The sequence below is a fragment of the Denticeps clupeoides genome, unplaced genomic scaffold (genome assembly GCF_900700375.1).
Source record: "Denticeps clupeoides unplaced genomic scaffold, fDenClu1.1, whole genome shotgun sequence".
Classification (NCBI taxonomy): Eukaryota; Metazoa; Chordata; class Actinopteri; order Clupeiformes; family Denticipitidae; genus Denticeps; species Denticeps clupeoides.
The window spans coordinates 398,365-424,626 of NW_021630087.1; the positions used below are offsets into that span (position 1 = coordinate 398,365).

The 26,262-nt window shown below is 42.1% G+C and overlaps 3 protein-coding genes across 4 annotated transcripts in view; 2 read left to right on the plus strand and 1 right to left on the minus strand.

The window, feature by feature from the left end:
• Positions 1-2,308: 2,308 nt before the first annotated feature.
• cacng4b (calcium channel, voltage-dependent, gamma subunit 4b) lies at positions 2,309-11,250 on the plus strand. Of its 2 annotated transcripts, XR_003748281.1 has the most exons (5): positions 2,309-2,606; positions 8,418-8,501; positions 8,599-8,739; positions 8,908-10,576; positions 11,059-11,250. XR_003748281.1 is itself a non-coding variant. In XM_028968580.1 (4 exons), exons 1-4 carry the CDS (start codon positions 2,345-2,347, stop codon positions 9,447-9,449), a joined length of 1,029 nt encoding a protein of 342 aa, XP_028824413.1. In that variant the 5' UTR covers positions 2,309-2,344; the 3' UTR covers positions 9,450-10,950. The 2 variants fall into 2 exon arrangements, 1 of the variants encoding a protein (XP_028824413.1); XM_028968580.1 differs by lacking the exon at positions 11,059-11,250 and having other exon boundaries at positions 8,908-10,950.
• A 4,661-nt stretch (positions 11,251-15,911) lies between these two features.
• On the plus strand, positions 15,912-20,681 carry cacng1b (calcium channel, voltage-dependent, gamma subunit 1b). Its single transcript, XM_028968573.1, has 4 exons — positions 15,912-16,413; positions 17,501-17,575; positions 17,875-18,012; positions 18,093-20,681. The coding sequence occupies exons 1-4, from the start codon at positions 16,173-16,175 to the stop codon at positions 18,323-18,325; spliced, it is 687 nt and encodes a 228-aa protein (XP_028824406.1). The 5' UTR covers positions 15,912-16,172; the 3' UTR covers positions 18,326-20,681.
• Positions 20,682-20,683: 2 nt separating this feature from the next.
• Positions 20,684-26,262, minus strand: part of helz (helicase with zinc finger) — a 32,341-nt gene continuing 26,762 nt past the window's right edge. The window contains exons 26-31 of the mRNA XM_028968572.1: positions 25,936-26,015; positions 24,188-24,737; positions 22,302-22,506; positions 21,832-22,228; positions 21,552-21,747; positions 20,684-21,452 (exon numbers count right to left, since the gene is read on the minus strand). Of these exons, the coding sequence (XP_028824405.1) occupies positions 21,139-21,452; positions 21,552-21,747; positions 21,832-22,228; positions 22,302-22,506; positions 24,188-24,737; positions 25,936-26,015 (1,742 nt within the window). The 3' untranslated portion in view covers positions 20,684-21,138. The remainder of the gene's footprint in view (positions 21,453-21,551; positions 21,748-21,831; positions 22,229-22,301; positions 22,507-24,187; positions 24,738-25,935; positions 26,016-26,262) is intronic.

Genomic DNA, 26,262 nt, shown 5'->3' on the forward strand with positions numbered 1-26,262 from the left:
ACCCTTAGTGAGCAGTGGGCAGCATGACAGGCGCCCGGGGAGCAGTGTGTGGGGACGGTGCTTTACTCAGTGGCACCTCAGCGGATCAAGATTCGAACCAACAATCTTTTGATTATGGGGCCGCTTCCTTAACCGCACCACTGCCCTGCAATCTTAATAAAGTGCACTTTACAGGCCAAATGATGTTAAGAATGGGTTTTACGTCTACTTTACGTCTACTAACTGTTCACACATGAACATCCATGCTCTTTGGTTCTGTCCACCTGTTCAGAGATTTGTGAAGACTAATTAAAGCATCTGAAACGTACCATTCCAGCCTCCCCTTCAGTCTGCTTGTTGGAAGTCCCAGATGGAGTCATCACTGACATTAATACACTCCACATGGCTTTCACTGCCTTATGCATTGATCTGAATCCTCATGATCTGAATATCAAGAAGTACAGAGATGTTTTGCTGGACTATATTGATGCAGCCTCTGCCGCCACCTCAGGTTAATCTCTCTGGGCTCCTTTTATTAACTCCATCACATGGGGGTCGTAGTTTTGCCACGCTTTGGTCATTGTGGTCGACGTGGGGGCTTGGGGGAAATGGGGGTTTCCTGACGGTGGGCTTCCTGGGGGGTTCAGCACTGAGGCTGCGGTCACGGCCAGGATGGGGCTCTGCCCACTCTTGGAGGGAATCGGGGATTAAACCGGCGCTGCTGGGGGATCTGAATCAGTAGACGTAGGTTCCTGGCCTGGTGACTGTGCCACTCAGGGGTTCAACCTCTGGACCGGGGTACGGGCAGAGTTGGCTCTATCAGGGGTGGAGGAGGGACCCAAACAGGGTGTCTATTGTCTTCTGTAGTCTGGGAGTTGACTGAATATTGGGGTGGGTGTAGTTTGTCCTCTCTCCCTTGTTTTAAAAGCATTTTTAGAACAACACACACCAACAGCACATTGGAGCAGGTGAGGGGAGGCCTGGGGTCTTCTCAGACCCTTACTCTCTGTTCACCGTCTGGAGCATTAGTGTTACAAGGTGTCCGGTGTAGGTGTCCATTGTAGTGGCAAAGAACTCTCTCAGAAACTGAAAAAGAATTGTTGCTCTATATAAAGACGCTATCGCCTAGGCTGAATGAAGATTACCATTTCATAAAACATATTTACAACATGCAAAACACCTTTACCAATCACAGAAATGAATTTACAAGCAGTGAATCAAACTATAAGTGGAGTTTGACCATGTGAGTATCTTACCCACTAGGCTACTACCACCGTACTTACCACCCCACACCATTATTTTACTAAGAACAAGCTCTATTACAAAAAACATCAAGTGAAAGTGAAGTGATTGTCATTGTGATACACAGCACAGCACATGGCACACAATGAAATGTGTCCTCTGCTAAAAAAAAAAAGTATCTGCTAGTATTTTTGTTATTTTCAAAACTTTTGGCCACGACTGTACATGAGGGACTGAAATGTTGTCAGGTGATGAAGCTGGGATTTGGACATTGTCCTTATGCTTGCATGTATTTTGAATGAGGCAGTCAGGCTCACTGCAAGCTTTCAAAAGCAGCGGATAATGTTCACTCTTCTCAAACCAGACACAGCAATTTCTTCTATCCTAATGGCATTGTGATGGGCATGGGCACCCTGTAGGGTTAACATGGTCTCCAAGGTGATGTTCAGCTGGGGTGGGTTCTATCAGGTCCAGAAGGGGGTGAGTAGATGCTCCCACACATCCCTGGATGCAGTCTCCTTCCAAAAAGCAGCTTAAACAAGGTAAAGAGCGTGAACGCCTGTGAGATTTCTTAGATGATGAAAAGCACACAAGGCAGCATGAGGTCCCAGTTGTGGCCGTCCTCCTCTACCACCTTCTTCATATTCTTCTGGTGGCAGCGTTCCATGAGTCGGTCTTTCTGAGGTTAGTAAACTGAGGTCTGGAGATGTTGGATCTGTGATTAGGTCCTTCAGGACACCCACATGGCTTATCGGCAGGAAGAGCTCTCAATGGCCTTAGAGGTGTTTTTTTCAGAGGGGAATTGCTTCAGGGTTCTGGGTCACCACCAGTATGTGCTTGATATCCTACCAAAAATGGCCTGTGACGACAGGATTCCTTCCTTTAAAGTGCTGGAAGTGCTTTTATGCCAGTTTGTTAAAGTGCATTCACAATATAAAGTGAATGTGCCACTCTAGAACATTTCAATTATAGTTGTTTTGTAAAATGACACTTTTGTGCACAACTGTGCGTTCTTTATAGATTTGAGTTTGTGCTCCATCTCCATACCAACCGGCTTCCACTGACAGCTTTCTCTCCGATTGGCCAGTTGTGCGGTAGGAAGGGTTGAGGAGATACAGAGCCGATGGGAAGTTTGACACGGCGCTGTGATGCGCCTCGCACCATGGCTCGGTGCGATCGTGGGGTCCAGATGCTGCTGGCCACCATCGGCGCGTTCGCGGCGTTCAGCCTGATGAGCATCGCGATAGGGACGGACTACTGGCTGTATTCGCGGACGTACCTGTGCAATGCGACCAACGTGACCACGGACGACAGTCAGACGCAGCCACGGAAACCCACGGGCGACCTGACGCACTCCGGGCTGTGGAGGATCTGCTGTGTAGAAGGTACACATCGTGGAACCTAGAAGTGTTTTAGGGCCAACTACTACAGGTTGTCTTTTTACCAGCAAGTTCTACGGATTAAATGAACAAAACAAGAAATGAAGTTTTTAGGCGAATAGTTCTGCTCATAAAGAAAAGCTCAGAAAACAAGTATGTTTTTCGTCCTGCGTTCATTCATGTCTTTATTGTATTTGATACTGTTGCTTGGCAACAGCATGTCTGGAATCACTATGGCAACGTTGAGTTCGGTTTAAAAATAGACATATCTGTTGATTTTGGCATTGTTCAGGACGTTTAACCTATCAGGACATTGCATTGATGGTTTGAGATAACAATATAGATGACTGTGGGTCTCCTTTGATTCACTATAAATACCTATATCCATAAAGGATGATATATTTATTAGTTAGTTCTGCTGTCCCTTCGCAGAATGTTCGCTGCAACATTAATTTGTTTTTTTCTTACAGTACATTCCCAAATTGTGATCCTGGCTAGCCAATGGTTTTATCTGCTTTCTGGTCTCCCCCTGACCACAATGGATGAGAGCAGATGTTAGATATTATATGACAAACCAGAAGAAAAACCTGTTGCTTGTCGGGTTTCAAGACTTTTGCTCATCTGAAAAATGTTGTCTTTTAATATGAAATGTGTTTTCTAGCTATACATACTGGGAAATGTTCATATATTCTTCTTTAAGGTGCATCAAGAGCTGGTTCCTGAAAACACAATATTGTTTCAAAATATTAATTCAAATCTTCCAATGATTATGCACACTGGCTTTAAATTATAGGAGGACAGTGTTGCTAGGTCTTAAATATTAAAAGATATTACCACAGATGTCAGTCTAAAACAAAGAGGACAAAATTAGTTTCTTAAACTGTACGATTGAAGGCACCTTAGAGGAAACCCAGTCATTTTTTTTCCACCTGAAGGACAGCCTGAGGTATCTTGTCCAGTGGATGTGTTGGTAAAAAATCTTTAAAGAGCTCACAGCTGGTCTATGTGAACGCAGCACAGGCATAGTTATATTGTGCTCATCATTTATACAAGAAAATTGATATTAGTAGTGAGGTACCCAGGTCTGAGTCTCGTTAAGGGGAAATTGGACATATTTAGGGTAGTTTCATTTCAGAATCTGCAAAATGACGAAGGATCATCTTATTATTATTAGTTGTACCATAGCTCACCAGCTTCAGAACCAACCCAGTGAAAATGCTTGTTGGAATAAACCTGAGGTTGCCATGGAGAAGATGTGTTCAGTGCATTTAGCTTGGCAGATACAGGGACCAAGGGTCTCTCTTCCATCTCTGTCTTCATCGCTCTCATCTGTCAGTCTTTTCTGATCGCTTGGTCTGTATATGTTTCTCTCCCCTTTTCTCTGGACATTTTTCGCACAGCTGCAATTGTAATATTTGTATAACATTTTGAGGTTCTACAGGCAATGGAAGTCCACACACACTCACTAATATTATTATTTATAGATTCTGCATAGAAACCTTATAAAAAGCAGTATAGGAGTCATAGATGTAATGAGCAAATAATAATTTCATTAAGTGTCTAGTAAATGTAACTGCTTCAGGGTTTCAGACTGTACTCACTATGTTTCAGGGTCCTCACTATGATGCTTTACTGAACTGAATATTTCTGAAGCAGGCTAGTCCACATTGTATGCAGGATTGCTTTGAGACAAAGGAATAGGCAGAATTCCACAACATTTAGATTTAGAGCATTTACCAGACGCCCCTTATCCAGAGTGACTTACAATCAGTAGTTACAGGGACAGTCCCCCCCTGGAGACACTTAGGGTTATGTGTCTTGCTCAGGGACACGATGGTAGTAAGTGGGGTTTGAACCTGGGTCTTCTGGTTCATAGACGAGTGTGTTACCCACTAGGCTACTACCACCCTCAAGCCAGGCTCTAGAAAGCACATTTTCACCTTGATTTTTACATTAAGTACGGCACTGTATAGTGTAGGTGGGTGCAATGAGTACCCTAACAAAAAACACAACCTAAATGTGTGTTCCTGTGGCTGGATTTTTATTATGAATTGCGGACATCATATGATGTACACATGCTTAGTCGTGAGTCTTTGTTGGTTATTAAGAGCTTTAAGAGCTTTAAATAGGACATGACAATGACTTCAGTAGCGCAGACGATCCATTTATTCAGACCTATTTAACTCTCATTAATTGGATGGCCCTTATTAAAAAGTTAATGGCAAGCTGTGGCACAAAAGTAATGTCTGGGGGAGCAGGGTGGGGACTTTGACTTATCACCATGACTCACTATGCAATAAGTTTTTGTTTCAAGAAATTATGCTGATGACAAATGTTCTCTTATCACCGTATTTGGTGTCACATTTTGATGTGACACAGAAGTATCACACACACACACACACAACAATATTCTGAGGAATCCTATGAGTGTTCATATCTCACAAGAAGCGTTTGCTGCTTGATAACCTGCAGGCTTATTTCATCTAATGATTCATCTGTTAATTTGTGCTAATAGACAAGTTATTCACTGCAGCTGTTATGTTCTATGTTTGAGAGAATTCTTCTCTCAGGGTCTCAGTCAACCTCTACTAGATTTGAAATGGGCTCCATGCTTTTAGTCTCTTTTGGATTTGAACTCACAGCCATGTATAGTAAACCAGAGTACGAAGGCTATGTAACTCGAATACAGTGGTTTTAAGGTTACATTTACAAGTTTCTTTGACTTTAGAACATGTGGGACAGAGTGAACCAAAGAGCTGCAATATTCGTACATTTTCCTCAGTAAATAAATGACCAAACATAATATTTTTTTTTAATTTGTTAAATTTGGGTTCTTTATCTACTTTTAGGACTTTACTTTACTTTACTTAGCAGACACTTTTATCCCAAGCGACTTACAAGATGAAGACACCAGAAATTCTCAATCAGTTTCTATAAATTTTGAGTTACAAAACTAAAACTTCCAGTTGCTTTTCAGCATTGCTGGCGTGCTGAGAATGCCAAGATGAAATTTTGGAAATCAGCTGTTTGTGGCTTGAGGAGGTTGATAATTGAAGTCTCCCAGTAGAACGAGGGGCAGTTCCTCATCTATAATGGGGATTTTTAATGGATGTGTAATAGTTACTGCATGGAATTCAAAACTGGTAGTATGAGTAGCAGAAACGGGAGTGAATCTCCATTCCTGGGAAATGATCAAGCCTGTGCCCCCTCCCCTACCAGTGGGGCGGGGGGTTTGAGAGAAGTAGAAGTCTGTGGAAAGGGCTCCAGGTCTCAGTCAGTGCGAGTACTTGAAGGTTGTGTTCTGTTGCTTTGTTGACCGCCGACTGACAGCTCCACAGGGAGAGTGTGCGCAGGTTGTGTGGGTTGCGTATTCTGTGTGTATTGAATCTAGGAGGGCGCCTGGAGCGAATGATGGGAATGCTCTGGAAGGACATGATCAGCAGAAGGAATTTGGAGAAGAATATAAGTGATTTTACCACTTTTTTTTTGGTTTTACTGCTCGGTTGAGTCGCGCTGGACGAGTCGCAGGTCTTTACCCAAGTGAGTCTTCCCAAAGTACAGGTCAAATTGTAAAGTGGCTACAGGTGCGGTCCACACGTAGTGGGGTTGACTATAACCCGTTTCACAACAACGCAAGAGTGGGCGTGTATCTAGTTCAGGTAAAACTGATGCCGATTAACAACAACAATGATAGCGAAAACTAATACATTAACTCAGCTCACCTAGTCACGTCAAGAAAAATATATACATCATATATATTCAGAAATATAGAAAATTCTTAATGGTACACAAACTTTCAAGCATTTGAGATTTATTATGATCTAAACTATAAATCATTTGTGTGAGTGACATTACATGTCACTCATATAATATAATATAATATAATATAATATAATATATTTTTTATATTGTAATGTGTAATTTTACTGATATAATATATAATAATAGTTACAATTCCAATAAGAAATTGTCATTGCCCGGTCCGGAAGGGGTCCGGGATCCGGACCGGAGTTTCACGTTAGTCCTGTGTAATGTTCCCTAATCGTTTTCTCCTGTGTCTAATGTATAAAGCTGCCCTGTCCGTTTCTGTTCGCCGTCGGGTCTTTGTTATGTTACATGTTCACCATGTTGCCTGATGTCTCCGCTGTCCTGTTCTTCACCCATTAAACCCTGGTTTTATGACGTTGTGCGAATGTGTCCTTCTTCCTCGTCCAGTTTCGTCATCATCTCCATTCACCTGCCTCGTCATGCCATGGTTGTGACAGAAATGACTTATTCCAAGGGGAAATGTTTTTGCCATTTAAATGCCCAGTGCTAAAACAGATGGAAATATTGCAGAATCAAAAACTAGTTAATTTAACATGCAAAAATAGAGCAACCAATAATAGGTGCAGATAAAGTATAGTTTAACTCTATAAAGGAATTCTATGTAGATTTTTTGTGGCTTTTATTTAAAAGAATACACAGTATATGTACAAACAGGCCTAAAGTGACATAGTGATTACTAGTAAAAACAAGATGAGGGAGGTCAAGTTGGAATGGAATAGAATATTGATGAGACTGTAAAAAGTACAGTGGAGTATGATTGTAGTACTACATGTTTTGTCTGTGAAGATTCTCAGTCATCCAGGTGAATTTGTCTGAAAGTTGAGTCATTGAGTCTGATTGACAGTCAGATTGACAAAGTTCTGTGGGTGCAGATTGAAACGTCTCTACATAAAAGAAAGAAAGTCCAGTTGCCATGAATCTACTTTCAGACATACTACATGTTTTGTGTTTTTTGTATTGTAAGTGTCCCTCAGATAGCATGGAGGAGATATACAATCCGATTTACAGTGAAGTGATTGTTATTGTGATACACTGAAGCACAGCACACAGTGCACACAACAAAATGTGTCCTCTGCTTTTTACCCATCACCCTTAGTGAGCAGTGGGCAGCCATGACAGGCGCCCGGGGAGGAGTGTGTGGGGACGGTGCTTTACTCAGTGGCACCTTGGCGGACCGGGAGTCTTTTACTGTGTGTGTTGTGGATACCAATTATACAAATGAGTACACTGACTGCTGATATAAGAAAAGAAATAAAGCACCCTGCCCCACAGAATACTTCAGTATTACACTGTAAAGCTCTTGTTCAGTTTGAAATGTAATGAATGGAATACGCAGGCAAAAAGCATATACAGTGCATCACTTTTTCCACATTTCTTTCTTCTTTCCACATTCTTTTTTCCTCTCAGAATGCTACACACACACCCCATAATGACAACATGAAAAAATTGTTACATGAGGTTTGGACAAAAAACTGAGAAATCACACATACATAAGTATTCACAGCCTTTGCCATGGAACTCAAAATTGGGCTCAGGTGCATCCTGTTTCCCCTGATCATCCTTGAGATGTTTCTGCAGCTTAGTTGAAGTCCATCTGTGGACAAAAATCAGTTGATTTGACATTATTTGGAAAGACACACGCACGCCTATATACAGTCCCTCAGTCAACAGTTCATGTCAGAGAACTAACCAAGCAGGAAGTTGAAGGAATTGTCAGTACACTGCACCCAGTGTCCAAGAAATGGAGAGTGAGTGAGTTATTTGGTGCAACATAAATTGCACCTTTAAAACACATTATTTCTTCTACCATCGAGATTTCCGATTTCTGCAATTTTTCCGTACAGCTTTTCTCTTTTCCAAAATGTCCTAAAACACATGACGTTGCATTCCAGTTCAACTGATGTATTTACATATCACATATAGTACATGAAGAGTTATAGTATATATATGTTTAGATGCTACTGTATTTTCCTCTATTCTTTTCCTCAGGTATTAATAGAGGAAGTTGTTTCCAAATTAATCATTTCCCAGATGATAATGACTACGATACTGACAGCTCAGAATATCTTTTACGTGAGTCTTTATTTGATTCATTATATTACAATTAATGCTTCTGTATAAATAATAATAAATAATGTGAAATAATGTGTACATTTTTTTTGTTGTTCAGGCATTGTCCGAGCCTCCAGCATATTCCCTATCCTCAGCACCATCCTTCTGCTGCTGGGGAGTGTGTGTGTTGGGGTGGGGAGGGTCTACACCAAGAGGAACAGCATACTCCTTAGTGCTAGCATCTTGTTTGTTGCTGCCGGTAGGTCCATCCATTTTTACTTCACAATGATACTGATCATGATGTAAATGTCTTTCTACAGTTTGTTTCACCTGACTTCTAATAAAAAGTATTGGGGACACTATTGGGGAGTTATAACTGGATAAGATACAGCTTCACTCACTCTCTCCTCTATACGTCTCTTTTAAGGACTCAGTAACATCATAGGCATCATTGTATACATCTCCAGCAACACCGGAGACCCCATTAACAAGAAGGACGAAGACAAGAAGAATCAGTACAGCTATGGCTGGTCCTTCTACTTTGGGGCACTCTCCTTCATCGTGGCAGAGACTGTGGCAGTGCTGGCCATCAACATCTACATCGAGACGAACAAAGAGTCTCTACGCTTTCATTCCCATGGCAACATTAGACACTCGAACTCTTCATCCTCGCCGTACACTTGTATACCCAACTTCCAGAATCGCAGGCAGCGGTCTCGCTCCAGCTCCCGTTCCACTGAAGCATCTTCTCATGAAGCTTCACCCAGCAGCAGTAGTGATGCTATGAAAATGGCTGCCTCTGTGCCTGTGGGTGACATCTCCTTGTATACCCTGACAAGGGACCACTCCCTTAAGGCTGGCATAGATAGCAACTACAGCAATGAGCATGACCCTGGTTTCCTGCAGGTGCACAGCTGCTTCCCCAATGATGTGAATGACACAATCAACAGACGCACCACACCAGTATAAGTCAGGATCCTGAAGCTGAAGAAGGTCCTGCTACAGAACTGACAGTGAGGAACAATAATAACACTGCTGTGTGGGGATAATGGGAAAGTGTTGATTTGATCTTTTTTTCTCAAATGCAATTCTCAAGTATAGCCCAGATCAAGCCCAGACCATAGTTCTCTGAGTTACCATTTTCTTTCCTAGGATAAAATGGTGCTTGAGGCTTAAGGCTTGGACATCTACAGCTACAGGTTTATTCTGTATATAGCCAAGATGGTTGCTGAACACTTCAATGTCATTTGTGAAGCCACAGTTGTATACAGAGTTGTCTCTTTTTGTGTCTGTAAACCAAACGTGTACCACAGTGTCTTATGTGAGCAAAAAAAAAAATACATTTCTTTTTCTATCTGTACAGATAGTACAGATATCTGTACTATCAGTACTATATGTACTGAAGTACCCAAAATATGTTATCAGAAACTCATGATGAGACAGCCATATAATATCTTGTTGTTTCTTGATTTGAAAGTGTAGTTATTATGGAAGACCTTACAAAGCTCCAAGAGTCTGCCATATATGAGACATCCTCAGAAATAGAGCCATGCTTAGCCTGAGATCTGAAACCAGATCAAAGCTAAAGCTTTGAAAGTGAAATGATTGTCATTGTGAAACAAAACACAGCACACAGTGCACACAATGAAATGTGTCCTCTGGTTTTAACCCATCACCCTTAGTGAGCAGTGGGCAGCCATGAAAGGCATGTGTGGGGACGGTATTTTGCTCAGTGGCACATTGACGTTTCGAGACTTGAACCAGCAACCTTCTGATTATGGGTCCGTTTCCGTATCCGCTAGGCCAACCACTGGCCAACCAAGTCACAGATAACAGACCACCTGAAAATTCTATGGGCACCAAATATTGATGACAAAAACTGGAATGTTGGTTAAAATACCTTTCTCCACATGAATTTTTCCTGTTCCACTCAGAGGAGCTCTGTTTGCTCAAAAACGCAGTACAATTCCTCTGTTCCAGGCGCCACTTACCCTGCACACCAGCTCAGATAATGCCTTGGAGGTGACAGATGATGATTGCTGCCTTAACATTGTCACAGCTCCGGGGAAGCCTGCTGTCATGTGGATGACTGCAAGGTGATTACAAGTCCTAGCCCTTTAGAAGAGCCTCAGAAGTGTCTTAGCCTCAGTAGAGCCTTATGCTTGGGCTTCCATCCCTCATTTTCATCACCATGGCATGATGAAAAATGGGTCAACAGTCCCACTTGAGAAAATAAAGCATCAGCTCCATGACATCGACGGCGACCAGCATACCAGCTACACATTCCCAATCAAGTTTAAATATAGTCTTTTTCCAGTCATTAGTGTCCTTATCTGCCTGTTGGGCTTAGTTCCATGCTATGGTGAACATCCTTTGTATTTAGATGAGTTGAAGTGCCATTTCAATTGTATTCTGCTAAAAATATATGTATTTTATATGTATTTTTCTGATAAAGCTATGTTAGTAATAATCAGTGTTATCTTCAGTGTTGCCATCCGTGTCTACACCCAGAAATAAAAAGCCCAGAAAAACAGGGGTACTGAAGACTTTTCTTCATCTGTTGTTTCCTTGACTTCAGACACAAGTGAGGAAAATTCAAGTGGCTGAAAGCTCTGTATTGACAGGTCAGTAAACAGAAGGACACGACTGCTATATTACATCTGTTGGCAGATGGACAATGGTAGTAAACATCTAGTCAACATACCTGCAGCTGGCATAGAAATGTCTATAACACCCTAGCTGAAATGCTGTAGATTAATTATTATTAATTATCAAGGGGTGCCAGCATTACTAATTTCAGGAACTGATACTTTTCACTCAAGTCTTGCCCATACTTTTTAGGCTAATTTCCAGTTTTATGGGCCTACATACTTTGGTGCCATCATTGACAATCATATACAAGAGGAGAAGTTTTGAGGCTTAAATGAGACTAAAGTAATCAATCTGTATGGAAAGTGCAGGATATTTTGGTTGGACAGTGTTGTGAAGGACCAGTGAACATTTTTTCTATAAAAAAACCTAGACACAATCATCACTTCTGACTTAGGCCCCTAATGTCCTCTTGTTGGAGAAATTGTTGGTTAACATGTAAGGTAAGAATAATCAGTATCTGTGCCACAGCACAGAAGCAGGACTTGTTAAAATCTCCTTATATCCTCTGACAGTTTCAGTGTTCACTCTGATAGATCGTAATGAGCCATATAATGCTTAATAGGGAACTGTTGTAGGAATTAGAGGCTGTACACTATTCGGCAAATGTCAATGGACATTTCTGAAATATATAAGGGAGCAGTTAAATGTCCAAGGACATTTTTTCATTTTATATAGTAATACTTGTAAATATAACCTGCAAGCCTAATATCAAATACCATGCAGATGATACACATCTATTTAAGATGTGTTGTATTAACCAAATAGTTTCATATTAGTTTAGATTTGAACATCTTTTATACAGTTCTCTATCTGTGTAATTTCTTAGTAGTGCATTATAAAAGTCTGTTTTGACAAAACAAATAAAAATACAAAAATCTGGCTTATAGTCTTAGAACCAAAAAAGGAATCTGACTCGCCAGAGCCGAGACCAGGGAGCTGACAGACCGGCTAAACCGGCGTCTGCCATTTGCATAGAGTCGCCACCCAGCGTGTACAATATTGACACTGTGTCTTTACCTCGCTCTATTAAAACAAGAGATTCTAAAAGAAACATTAATAATAAAACTGTTTTATTTCAGCAATTTATTACCCGTTACCATAATTCCTACTGAACGTACCACCAACACCTCAGATATAAGAATAGGATTATTAAATGTTAGATCTCTCACACCTAAAATGCTCATTGTTAATGAAATGATTACAGATCAGGAGTTTGATTTACTGTACCTGACCGAAACTTGGTTAAAATGAATTTGTAGCATTAAACAAGTCTAGTCCTCCTGGATACAGCTATGTACACCAACCTCGCTTAACTGGAAGAGGAGGTGGCGTCGCAGTAATTTATAATGAAAACCTCGGTATTACTCATAAACCCGGACATGGATTTAACTATTTTGAGATTCTCTATACTAACATAACCCATTTAGTCTAGCAAAAAAAAAAATGAAATACTGTACACAGACAGTATTACAGTCACCCTAGTTAGGCTGTCCTAGTTAGGGTACCAGACCACTATATGACCACAAATATACCTCTATAACCTCATATTTCAGTATCAGTCGTACAATGCCACCGTCTGCCGCTGCTTCTGTCTGTTCTCTCAGAGACACTAAATCAAGCGTACACACTACTGGCAGACCCCAGTGAAGAGACAAATCCTGGTTCCTGACAACTGCTAAATGAGGACTTAGCATTATACGAACCAGAAGATCACCACGTGCAGGCTCACTCTACCCTGGAAGGGGGTCCCTCTCTGTATCACTCCCTCTCAAGGTTTCTTCCTTTCTTTTTTACTCTCTCCTAGAGTTGTTTTGTTTTTCCTTGTGCGCAGAGGGGTCAAGTGTGGGGGATGTCACCTGTAGGGCCTGTCAAAGCCCATTGAGACAAACTGTATGTGATTTTGGGCTATATAAGAAATAAATGTTGTTGTTGCAGTAAATTAAATTCCAGTTTGTTTACAAAAAAATTATGCTGTTAACATAAAAAGCTCAAAAAGGATTTGACACTGATTATTTATTTGACCTACTATCAGAATATTGCCCTACATGAGAGCTATGCTCTCAAGAGTAGCAAGAATAAATGAAAACTCGGCAAGTGGAAGCGCTATTGTATCGTATATATGTAGGAACCTCTGCTTTAGAACAACTTTCCTCAAGCAGGTTAAAGACACATTTATTCAGTACAACATTCTTTTAAGTTCCCTTTTTCCCTGTTAGATAAATATGCACATTAACTTCCAGCCTCCAACAATGTCTCCCATACAAGGCCTCTCATAGCTGCTCACTACTCACCAAGGGTGATGCGGGCAGTTGGTTAATACAGGTACATCCAGGCATAACAATCACTCACTTTCTATATCAATTTATTCTTAGGCAGATTCCCGGGACCCAGCCTGTGCAGGGAACACACACTGTGAAAATACTTGGTCCTTGCCTTAAATTCAAGTATTTACATCATTGAATGTCCGTGATATCAAAATCCCAGGTTCATGAACTGGACCCCTGGAGACACTTAGGGTTGAGTGCTTTGCTCAGGGAGACAATGGTAGTAGGTGGTGTTTGAACCTGGGTCTTCGGGCAGGGTTTTATTACCCAAACAGTAAACAATACAAAGAGCCCAAACAAATGAAATGGCCCATAAAAGAGGTCAACTGAATGTACCTAAATGAAAATCAGAAAAACTAGGACATCACTTAAACATGAATAAACTGACCTCTTATTTAAAGTGGCTTAGCCAAACCAAATTACACAACAAGGGGAATACCAATTATGAAATACATTAGAAACAGATAACAAAATCCCCACAAGATGGTACAACCAACTTGGTCCCTTTCAGGATATAAGGTTCCTCAGTCCTTGGTCTCGGCTTTGCCCACACCAGAAGGACCACCGCCAATCACCCCAGGTAACTCATACAAAGAGAAGAGTAACAAACCATTTTATCTTCCTAAACCTACTGTGTTCCAATGTGTGCACAGCATATACAAATGTAAGGTTAAAGCAAAACAAAATGATATTAAAGTCAACTATTTTGGGCGGTATGAAGTTATTTTAATAAATTGTAAATAATAAACAAAGTGCAGAGGGTGTTTGTGCACTATTATCCATGCACTGCAACCACAGTCCAAAAAAATGCATATAAACGATTCATGCATAACGTGAAAAAACAGGAACATACTGAATTGCTATCGGTCCTGTATATTGGGCATCATGTTCTCATTCACATCACAACAGCGATCTTCCTTTGCAATCCAAGGTGTCTGCTTTTATATGCCCACACACAGTCACATGTGTATGTGGGTTACTGTCATATACCTTCCAGCTGAAAAGAACTCAATTGGGTTGAGGAATGGGGAATGTGGAGGTTAGAATTCCACTATGGCACTATGGCTGGCAAAGATGGGGTGGATGGAAAGATTATCACAAAGGGGCAGTGATGGCCTAGCAGGTAAGGAAGTGGACCCGTAATCAGAAGGTGGACACATTTTGTTGTGTGCTGTGCTGTGACAATCACTTCACTTTCACTTTTACACAAATGACCATATCTCAATCTCCTCTTCAGAATGAGATCCCTGTAGAGGGTGTTTAAGAAGGTAAGCTGATGTTAGATGATGTATGTCCCCACGAGGAATACGAGTGTGGACCCCATTGTCTGAAATAGTCGTAGTGCTGGTCCCTCCCCCCTGGCCTGGTATTTCAACAGACCCCTTCTTCCTTTGACCAAGTTGAGGCAGCCTCATCCATGCTGGTTCACTTGATTTCAGTTCCATTATACATTGTATTGAACAAGACACTACAGTGAGGTTGTCTTAAATGTAGAAACGCACGTAGAAATACTCTTGACAACCAATGACAACCAACACTTTTGACTGCAGTGACTAACAAGTTCATCTGGAGTGTAGTAGATGGCTGGCGCAATACATACATCAGCAACCACTATTGTATGATATAGCTGGGAATACATAAGCATCTGCCTAAAGCAAATGTAAAACAACAAAATAACCAGAAATTGCTTTTAGAATGTGCACAACTGACTAGGGGTTGTGGTAATTGAACGAGCAGTTTTGAGAACTTTTCTCAACTGAGAAAAACTGTTATAGAAAGGCATCTTTTGCAAGGAACCAATTGCGGTAAAATGACAGTGTACTGGGACCATTCTCATAAAAGGATGGTAGAATACCAAGACAATGAAATTTAGCTTGATACATATTGTCCATCCACATAATACATCTTAATACAATGTTGGCCAGTGGAAATTTCATAAGGGTGAGTCTACTGATGTCAGCCTTTGTGTATTCTTCAGCTCCTCATTCTCTCTTTTGATATGAACCTTAATTAGAAGTGCTGGGTAAAAAAAAAGCAGCATCAACAGTTCCATTGAAGTGTGCCCTCCCAGAATATGTAAATCCATTTGTGATATCAATTAGATACTTTTTGAGAAGCAAGAGCCAGTAAATCCATTGTTCCATATGTCTGTTTTTTAGTTACCTACTTTTTCCTTCTCAAACGGACTGGGAGGAAGAGTTGTCACTAAAATGGGCCAGTGACCAGCAAAAGTAGGACAGAGCTTTTATGAAAACAGCAGACACCCTTGAGCTTTTATTAAAAATGGCAATGGAGCAGAGTTGCTGTACCTGTTTATGTGGACATACTGTTCACCTAAAAATGATATACACAGCTGTTAATAATAATAATAATGCATGTCCGTTAATGGAGTCATTGTTCACATTTCTTCTTATTTGTGCAAAAATGTGAGATTTAGTGAAAAGGATGCCTTCTCTGCTCATGCAAGTGAAAAAATGGCACCTGAAAAGCACACAGCCCACAACATCACTTTAAAAAAAGCGAGCGAGAGAGAGAAGGGTGGAAATCTAGGGCACTATCATCTGGACCCTCTTCCTAAGCAGAAGCAGAGATTTGTGTCCTGCCATCTGTACTGATCAGACAGTAGAGCTTCTCGCACTTGTGGGGAAGCCCACAGGAGTTTCCAGTGAGCAGCAGAGAAAGCGCTCAAGAAGGAGCACCTAACTTTAGAACAGGTATGCTACAGGACAAGAAGAGCAAGGTGAAGGTGACCTTCGTTGCCATCCTACTGGGCATCACTTCCATGTTTGCTGCTGTGGTGACTGACCACTGGGCAGTGCTGAGTCCACGAGTGGAGCATCAGAACACCACCTGTGAGGCAGCACACCTGGGACTGTGGCGTCTCTGCAAAAAGAGCATCTTCATGGTGCAAGAGGAGCCAGGGGGCAAGGGCTGCGGCCCCCTCAGTCTGCCTGGAGGTAAGGGGCGTGGGATGATTTACAGCTGCTGTAGGATGGTTCTGGCGGACTTGTTGGGTCACCGGTTAGATATGTGTGCTCATTTTATTGCCTTTGAGTCTCTGAGTCTGTAATCAGTAGCTCTGGAGAATGACATTCAGGCCTGACAATGTCAGCACATATACTGATGGTTTGATTGTGTGTGTTTTATGTGTGTGTGTGTGTGTGTGTGTGTGTGTGTGTGTGTGTGTGTGTGTGTATATATATATATATATATATATGTATGTATGTATGTATGTATGTATGAATGTATGTATGTGTATATATATATATATATATATATATATTTATATAACTGCTAAATAAGTCAACCTGAAGGCACTGAACTGAATACCTCAGGTAATATCGAACAAGAAGCCAGGACAATCAACCCAGGGAAACTTGAGGAATCTTCATAATTGACTGGGTGTTCAGAAATCTAAAATTTCTATAAACAGCTGCATGTGGCCTTCTTCTGTGCTGCTTTGTGGCAATATCTGGGCATGGCCCAGATATTAACTCTCCATTTTAGAAGCATCCGCTGACCCAGAACTGGTGGAATGCTTCTGCACACTGACATTAATGGTGACAATTTCACAATGAAAAACCAGAACTAATAAAAAAAGAGAATAATTATTGTCAAAATGTAATTAAATTGAAGTGCTAACATTTTTTTCTTTTCATATACTACCATCAGACTCTTTGTTTTAAATGCCACTTCCACCCAATGATATGAATAACAGGACATCCAGACCAAAAAAATACAGACCAAAGTCTGATAAAAGTCTTTTAATTTTTCTAGGATGCATCTCTGTGTCCTGCAAAACATCCACAATCCACTGCATGTGTACAACAGACCTTTATAATGCATACCAGTCTACTATAAATGCTAGAAAGATCCTCTGAAGGATCCGCTTGGTAGGGCGTTTTAAATTAAGACACCAAATCTGAGTCTTAATCGTGATTCACACCGACCATGAGCTGACGTGTAGTCTGGTCATGTTACCATGACCACCGTCAGCTCCATCACCTGCACCTCAGCAACAACCACTGGTCTGATCTCTTGCAGTGAAGAACTGCTCCTACTTCAGACGATTCGTGCCAGGAGAGGAGGCTGACATTTTTGAGGTAAAGACACAGAAAGGTGGGTGTCTGTTCCCTCCGTCTACAGCTCACGTTTTGATCAATCCAACCATCAAACCATATTATTAGTTCGTTTTCAATAATCACAGCTAAATCAAAGGCAGAAATCAGTGCTGTGAACATTTTACCCTTCCTAAATGAAAATTATTTTAACATTTTAATACATTTTTAAATAAAATTTGACAGCAGGTCAAATCCAAAGTAATCTAAAGTTTTTATTTGGAATGTAGATTCAAATGTCATCAATGTGTAAAAAACAATATTCCATAAACACAGCGGATTTAAAACGATTTGTTGTAGAGTACAACATCTCTGCTGCTGCGATCGCCATCTTCAGCCTGGCCTTCATGACCCTCGGAACGTTGTGCCTGGTGGGCGCGTTTGGAAAGGGCCGGGACTACCTGCTCCGTCCAGCCGGCATGTTTTTTGCCTTTGCAGGTATGCAATCATCTGAAAACCTGAGTTCTTCATGCTCTCTGCCTGTAGTCACCATCAATTGATCTGCCCTCCTCCCCCAGGGCTCTGTATCATCATCTCAGTTGAGGTCATGCGTCAGTCCGTGAAGCGGATGATTAGCAGCGATGAGACCATCTGGATCCAGTACTACTACTCCTGGTCGTTCATGTGTGCCTGCACGGCCTTCATCCTCCTCTTCCTCAGCGGTGTCAGCCTCCTTCTCATCTCCATGCCACACATGCCCCGCAACCCGTGGGAGACGTGCATGGATGCTGACCCAGAGACTGTAGAGTAGGACAGGAGAAATGCAGTCAGACATCCCATTCAGACTGTAGGCAGGTAGATATAGAGCTGCACATAGTGCTTACTAATATGAATATTCAGTAGCACCAGATATAGTAAGCAGCATTTATTCTGCGATGAGATAGTAGTTATTATGTAGTAATCGTGTCATGCGAGGTTATTCATATAAAGTGAAGTGATTGTCACATGTGATACACAGCAGCACAGCACACGGTGCACACAGTGAAATTTGTCCTCTGCATTTAACCCATCACCCTGAGTGAGCAGTGGGCAGCCATGACAGGCACCCGGGGAGCAGTGTGTGGGGACAGTGCGTTTAAGCTCTTGGGGTGTTTGATGTGTGCGGTAGCCTTTTCACTTGATTGCTGTCATGGAGGGATTGGATGGTGTAGAATGGTAGGGTGGAAAAGGAAAGAGTGGGAGAAGAAAAGTGTCACTGAGGCAGGAGCATGAGGGATAATGTGCCGAGGGATAATTGTGGTAATAGATGTAAATTATGAAAAAAATTATTAGAAAATTGATTATAAAATAATAAAAATAAAGCATTTAAAATCATTAAAAAAAACAAACAAACATATATTCTTCCTCCAAATTTGCCAAGAGTTCATATATCCATGTTTTTAACATTTAGTGGTTTATTTCACTTATGATGTTCTTAACCCTAAACCAGGAGTTGCCTAATAAAAAAACATCATAATAATCAGAACCAACCAGACCTTGTTTGGGAAAGGCATAATGGCTGTGTAGGTGAACATATCCTCTACAATACATATTTACCCAAAAGTGCTAATATATTAATGAAATGAATAAATGTGCAGTCTTTCATGACAAAAGTATCATTAAAAATACAAATGCCTCGCTTGGAGTTGAACAAATAAATCTAGTCTAGTTCAGATGTAAATACAGTGAAAGAAAGTTCTTTTTCTAAAATGAACCCCTTCTAGAGTAGCAAAAGAGACGAAGAATGACCTTAAACGGATGGTTCATGAGCTGAATTTGTTTTGCATCAAGCAACGTGTCCATACAGTATGGACACATTTAACGTGGAGCCTTATTAAGAGGGGACTTCAAATCTTAGCACTAATCCACCTGAATATGTAGAGCAGCATAGGGTTCAAATCCAAAACCACCGTGGTCCCCTTGACCACCGTCCCCAGCCACTGCTCACTTTCACTTTCATCTTGACACGGGCAAGAGTAAAACATGGAGGTTTCTTTTGTGAAATGACACCTCTAACAGCTATCCTCTGCAGTCCAGTCCTCCACAGCTTCGAGCTTGAGCTTTTGCCGTTTATGTGGGCTCTGGTTATATCAGGTTAGTCAGACAGGATCTACCTCTCTGCCGCTTGTAAATCCATGTTGGCTGTCCTTCAGAATTCAATTAATATGCAGATATTCAATCATTTTATTGATCCCACCAACATTTCAGTTATACAGGAAATTTGAGGCATCACTTAACATAATTTTTCTCCTTGAAGACTGCAGGTAGGAAGCAATCGCGACCATGAGCTTTATTCATGTTGCTTAGCCAGGTCCTGTAGGATATGAGCTTGCAGTCATAATATTAGCACGTTAATTATTTGATTATCTTCTTATAATTGCACCTAACAGTGGGTGGGATGTATTTAGCTGCAAGTAGACACTTTATGGTTCAGATTGGGTCACGAGTAGCCACGGCTCACTGATGGCTGAGGAGTGAAGGCTGCATACAATGGGCACATGAACTGGACCATGGAGGAATGGAAGGTGCAGTGGTTAAATGAATTTTCTTCATGCCGAAGACTGAATGTGTGTATTTTTTACATGAGGCTTTGAATAATAATTTGCTGGGAAATCTTCTAGCTCATCCTGTGAGTTTAAATGCTCACTTAACAACTGCTCTGTTTTTCTCATATTAATTTTTATAAGGAACAAGTGTGAAGTACCCTTGTACTTTTTCAACATTTGGAGATGTTCTCTAGCAACCAACACCAGACCCTTGTCAAAGTTGCTCAAATTCGATTTCAATTTCTCAACGTCAAGGACAAAATGTTCACTGGCCCCTGGCAGTGGACAGGATATATGTAATATTTTTTTAATGTAAATCACTTCATGGCCAAATGTTGTACAGGGTAAGGTACCAGGGTACTGGCTACTCTTCTCCTGTTTTCTTTCTTTTCCTCTCACTGTCATCATTTTGATGTAATTATGTATGTCATGCCTTAGAATTTATATTAGAAAAGACATGTAGTCAAATCCTCCCCAGAGCTCAGGAAGCAGTTTCATTGGCGTGGCGGTATACACTTGGTTTTGTCCTCTTGTTATTGTCACCCAATATGTGAACATGTGAAATGAACCACCTCAACCAACCATAATCTTATTCATATCTTTATTCCTATGTACAGTTTGAAAAAAACGTTTGACTACTTCTATACATTTTTTTTATATATTTTGTTGGGGTCAGCTGACCACTCAGCTACTGGGACAAACACAAACAGCAATGGAACAATCAAAATAACCTGGAAAAAAATCCAGCCAGGAAAATACTTTTCTTCCTATGAATTGATATTGACAGCATTCCAAGGGAGAGAAGATGAGCAGCTGAGTGGTTAACTGACTTGTGTTTTTAAAAATCATTTATGTTTCATTGTTCCATAAATCCTTTATTTGATACTGACGTTTTGGTATAACTTTATATATATATGCTTAATTATCTATTTGTAAAATCACATCAAACTGTAAAATAACTGACTAAACTAAAGGGAAACGTAAAAAAAGCCTACAGACAAAACATTTTTTGTTAATTTTTACACAGGTATATTCTGTATTATTTAAAATACGAGTAATAGCCATTGCTACTATTAGAACTGCCAATGCTGAGTTCCTGTAACAGAGTGATAGGGTCGCTACTCTTCTTGGCAGGCTCAAGACCAGCTCGTGGTTTGGGGGGGTTGCGGAGTGCGCTGGCATATGACATGGTGGGGGGCTTGTGCATGCTGGGCTGTGGGACCCCTCCCACCGCCTCTGGGGGGGTTTGCGAGCTGGGCAGCAGTGGGGGGAACTGTCCGTGATGCTGTAGCAATGGGCTGCTGGGGGCAGGGTCCACCTTCCCATCCTCTGAGGAATTCATTGCTTTAGAACCTGGTTCAGCAATAAAATGTGTTATAGTGAAAATTGCTGTAATTTGAACCAATTTCACTATTCACCCCACCCCCCATACACAGACACACATAACCTTACCTAAAACCTGAAGGCTGAGATGGCTTGCCCCATTGCATGGAATGTTGAGTGAATGGTCAGCGTTACTGTCTGGCCAAAGCTCAGTGGGGTCATGTCTGTAGGAAATTGTGACCGGGGGGCTTTCGGGGTATGCGGGTGACGAGCTAGAAGAGATTCGCCGCTGGTACAGCGGCCGACCGGGACCCCGTGGTTCATACTGCGAGAGTGAGACACACAGACAGCATTATCCACATCGCATTAGAATCATTCTGACCCCTGAAAAAAGCCCTGCAGGGCTCACCTCTTCTACTCCTTGCAGGGTGGAATGTGCAGCCTGCAGCTGCAGCAGGGAGTTGGTGGCTTGCATGCCAAATGGAAGGCTGTGTTGGCCCAACATGTGGCCCCGGTGCGGCTCGGGTATGAAGTACTTGACGGGCACGGGGCCGGCGTGTTCTGGGGGCAGGGGGAAGGCCTGGGGAGGGAAGGTGGTCTGCTGGTGTCCTGGAACTTCAGGGAATGGTACGTGGGTGGCGGAAGAGGAGGAAGATGAGGAGGGGGGTGATGGGAGGTCACCTGGGCCATGGGCCAGGGAAACAGGAGCCGGCATGTTTTGCTGTCTGTACTGTAGGAGGCGGGACTGGGGCGGCGGCATTTCAGGAGCTTCGGGTAGAGCCACATCGCGCTGAAGCCCAGGATATCTGTGATAGAGAAACTAATTATAACAAATCCTTCCATACAGGAGAAGTACGGACATCAGCACCCACACTGTACCTAGCTATGGGTGCCCAAGTCTTCTCGTTCTCAGGCCCAAGGCCCCAGTTTGCATGAAGCAGTTGCTGAGGAAGCCTCAGGCCAGGGTGGGCCAGGTGGGGGAGCTGCTGCAGTGGGAAGCCCACCCCACCCTGCAGAACTGGGTTCTGGTCTCCCCAGTGAGTGAGGCGTGGGTAATGGGTAAGGACCTCTAACCCCTGGCCATCTGTGAGGGTGGAAGGTAAGGGAGGTCATTAGGGCTCTCAATTGTAAACTGGCATGTTAGGCTCACATCATACTCACATCATCCAATGCTGTATCATAAAAGAATAAACTCAATGTGTATGACTCACTTAGTCTCATGCAAATTAATATTTGGTACTAAATTTTAATCCTGTTTTTGAGAAGAATAGTATAGTTTTCTAGTTTGGTAGTAGCCTAGTGGGTAGTAGTCGCCTATGAACCAGAAGACCCAGGTTCAAATCCCACTTACTACCATTGTGTCCCAAGACACTTAACCCTAAGTTGCTCCAGGGGGACTGTCCCTGTAACTACTGATTGTAAGTCGCTCTGGATAAGCGCTTTCCGGGCAACAATTCTCCTCAGCAAAACCTTTCAATTCAAATTGGATCGCTATTGTTAACACCCACGGCATCTGCAAAAAGCCTTGGGGTTTGGATAGATAACAAACTGAGTTTGAACCATCATGTTGCTGCGATCTCCAGATCCTGCAGGTTCACTCTCTACAACATTCGCAAGATTCGGCCTTTTCTCTCACAACAGGCTACGCAGCTCCTCGTCCAGGCAATGGTCATCTCCAAACTCGACTACTGTAACTCTCTCCTGGCTGGAGCCTCTGCAGTCACCATAAAACCACTCCAGATGGTCCAAAATATGGCAGCCCGTCTCATCTTCAATCAGCCAAAATACACCCATGTTACACCTCTTCTTACCTCCCTCCACTGGCTCCCGGTAGCTGCTCGCATTGAGTTCAAATCCTTGATGCTTGCCTACAGGGCTGTAAATGGAACTGCGCCCTCCTACATCAACACACTACTACCTAGCTACACTCCTGCACGCTCTCTCAGATCAGCAAACGAAAGGAGACTAAAAATTCCTTCTTCACGGGGTCTCCGATTCCAATCATGTCTGTTCTCCGTTGTTGTCCCTGGCTGGTGGAACAACCTGCCCTCCTCCACACGACTAGCCGAGACTATCACCACTTTTAAGAAGAAGGTGAAAACCCTCTTATTCCAAAAATATTACAGACACATTTAACACATACACATGCATACACATTGAACAAACAAATACAAAATGTATAAATACATTATAATTTTTCTTAGTCTAGCACCCAACACTCTCCGAGCATGTTCTTCAATGACAAGTCTAAGCCTTATCAGGGCTCTTAGTTTGTATACTTGATATTCTATAGAAATCGAACGAGAATTGCTGGTGTCTTCCCATTGTAAGTCGCTTTGGATAAAAGCGTCTGCCAAATAAAGTAAAGTAAAGTAAATGTAGGTTTAATAAGATCAATTTATATATTAAAAATGTTTAGATTTTCGGTTGTGCTGAAAAAAGCCAGTAACCAGCCAAGGAAGGTCTACTATACCAACAAAAGAAAAATGTTGATGGAAAATTTGGCAAGATAACTGCATTTAAAGCAGCTAAAACAAGCAGAAAGTGTGTTAATTATTACAGTCTTTCTAACGATTTACTACAACCAATTGATTAACCAATCAAAGGTTGACCTATTTGCTTGGGAAGCAACTAGATTAATGATCGGGCATAACTAAATAAATCTCCTTCATCATATATAAACAAATCATAGGTGCTACTCAAGACACGTGATAAAACAGAGGACGGTCCGGAAGTTGTCCTGATCGACCACATGAGGAACTTACCAAGCACCTCTCCCAAGGCGGAATCCATGTTGTCCTCAGTGAAGCCTGACAGATGGGGACCTTGATGCTGGTTGTGGAGATTGGCAGGTGTGGGCAGCTGAGCTGGTGCAGGGATCACTGCCCGCACCATGCCTTTTATATCTTCCGGTGGAAGTGGAGGGTCCCCTGTTTCAAGGTGGTCTGACAGAGGAGTCTGCTGGCTGCAAGGAGGGAGGGGTCCACTAAAAAAGGATGGGTTGAGGGCAGTTGTACGGGGGGGAAACGAACACAGTTGTTGCTGTGGCTGGTGAGGAGGGAGCATTGTCCCTTGGTGGTTTGGCACACGGAGCTGGGAGCGAGGCACACCATATGGAGACTGCTGGAACTGCCCTGCAGTAGGAGGGAAGCCAGGGTGGGTGTGGGGGGACAGGTGGTGGAAATTTAGATGTCTCTGGGCGGCAGGGTTGGAATTTGGAGGGGCAGAGTTTTCTCTCCGGAGAAGTCGGTTGGTGGGGAAGCTCAGAAGTGGTGGGGGTTCAGGACTTTTAGTGGGGCCAGAGTCAATATCTCCCTGCAGACAGACAGAGGTGCTTCACATTAACACAGTGTGCATGGCAACATCACATAGACCATACAACAATCATCCACAATATTAAACCACTTGAAGATGGTTTTAGAAGATAGAGATTTAATGGCTGGTCACATTTAGAGTGATTATCCATCTGGAATGAGCATCATCTGAGGACAGGAATCACCTTTTCTTTCACTGGTTTTGCACAGTTGCCCTGGACTGCCTAACTGGGACACTGACAGCTTATTTGAGTAATCAGAGCAGAATTGACAGGAAGTCCCAGAATTAACATATAACATCATTAACCAATCACACAGAGTCAAACATAGAGTGGGTGTGTCAAAGCCTGAAACTCTCTTCCCCTTTTTAACATCCCACACAATTCTGACCAATGAACCATAGATTGTGGACCGGCTACCTATGCGTGTGGAAACAGAATCCATCATCAGAAGTAGAAGATTCATCACAGCACTCAATCCCTTACCAGGACAGATCACATTTCAGAACTAAGCATCAGACCCATGCACTGGGTCTACTTCTCATCTGCTGGGACTGGGACCAAGTTGAGAGGAAATGGATGGACAAATATTCCACAATATTGCAGGAGAACTTGTTTCACTCTGCAAAGAACCCACTGCTTGGGAGGAGATTCTTCCAACATGGCAAAAATCACAAAATGTCCAGATCTTAACCCAAATGAGAAAGTGTAGCACTATTTGAAAACTGCTGTCCAGATGTGCATCTTTTAAATTTGGGCTAAATTCTGAGGAATTGACATGTATCTTGCACACCCTGCAAATGTGGGCAACGCCAATCCGGCACATGCATGCAAAGTATCGTGTGACAAGAAGTGCTCCATATCCAATCTCCTTATCCAAAGCTGAAATTTTAATGTGGCACGAACCCATATGTGAAAATATAAATCAGGAATATCAAGTAGGTCCACAGCAAGGGTTCAAAGAAACAGTCATAGACGGTGCATTTAAGGCGCTGCAGTTGGGTGTCTTCAAACCATGAGTGTTTTTGGGTGCCTCATGTGATCTGCCCCATGCATAAGTTGCTGCCTTGGTATTGTTTCAGTACCCCCATTTGTGCTCATTATGCTAATTAAAATTTGCTTTGTGATGAAGGTTAAAAACAAAACAAAAAAAAACACAATTCTTTATTTCCAACCATGATCCCGATTTTTTTTCCAGACCTGCTTTTCCTTCAGGACAGGAGCCTTCCTCTCTGGTGTCAATCTGCTGTGCTCGCCCTTCCCATTAATGTCTATTCTTTCTGTGAAGTGAACACACACACACACACACACACACACACACACACACACACAAACAAACAAACAAACAATATTACACAGGGCACTGGAGTCATTGGATCTATTGCATGGTCAGGAGGAGCGAGGCTAGACATGAAATAAACAAGAAGTACCATTTGTATTAACTGCTGAACACTTCGGAAAATTCATACATTTCCTATACAATCCAGAAATTAACCATTTAAAGCACAGGAATAAACAAGTATAGAG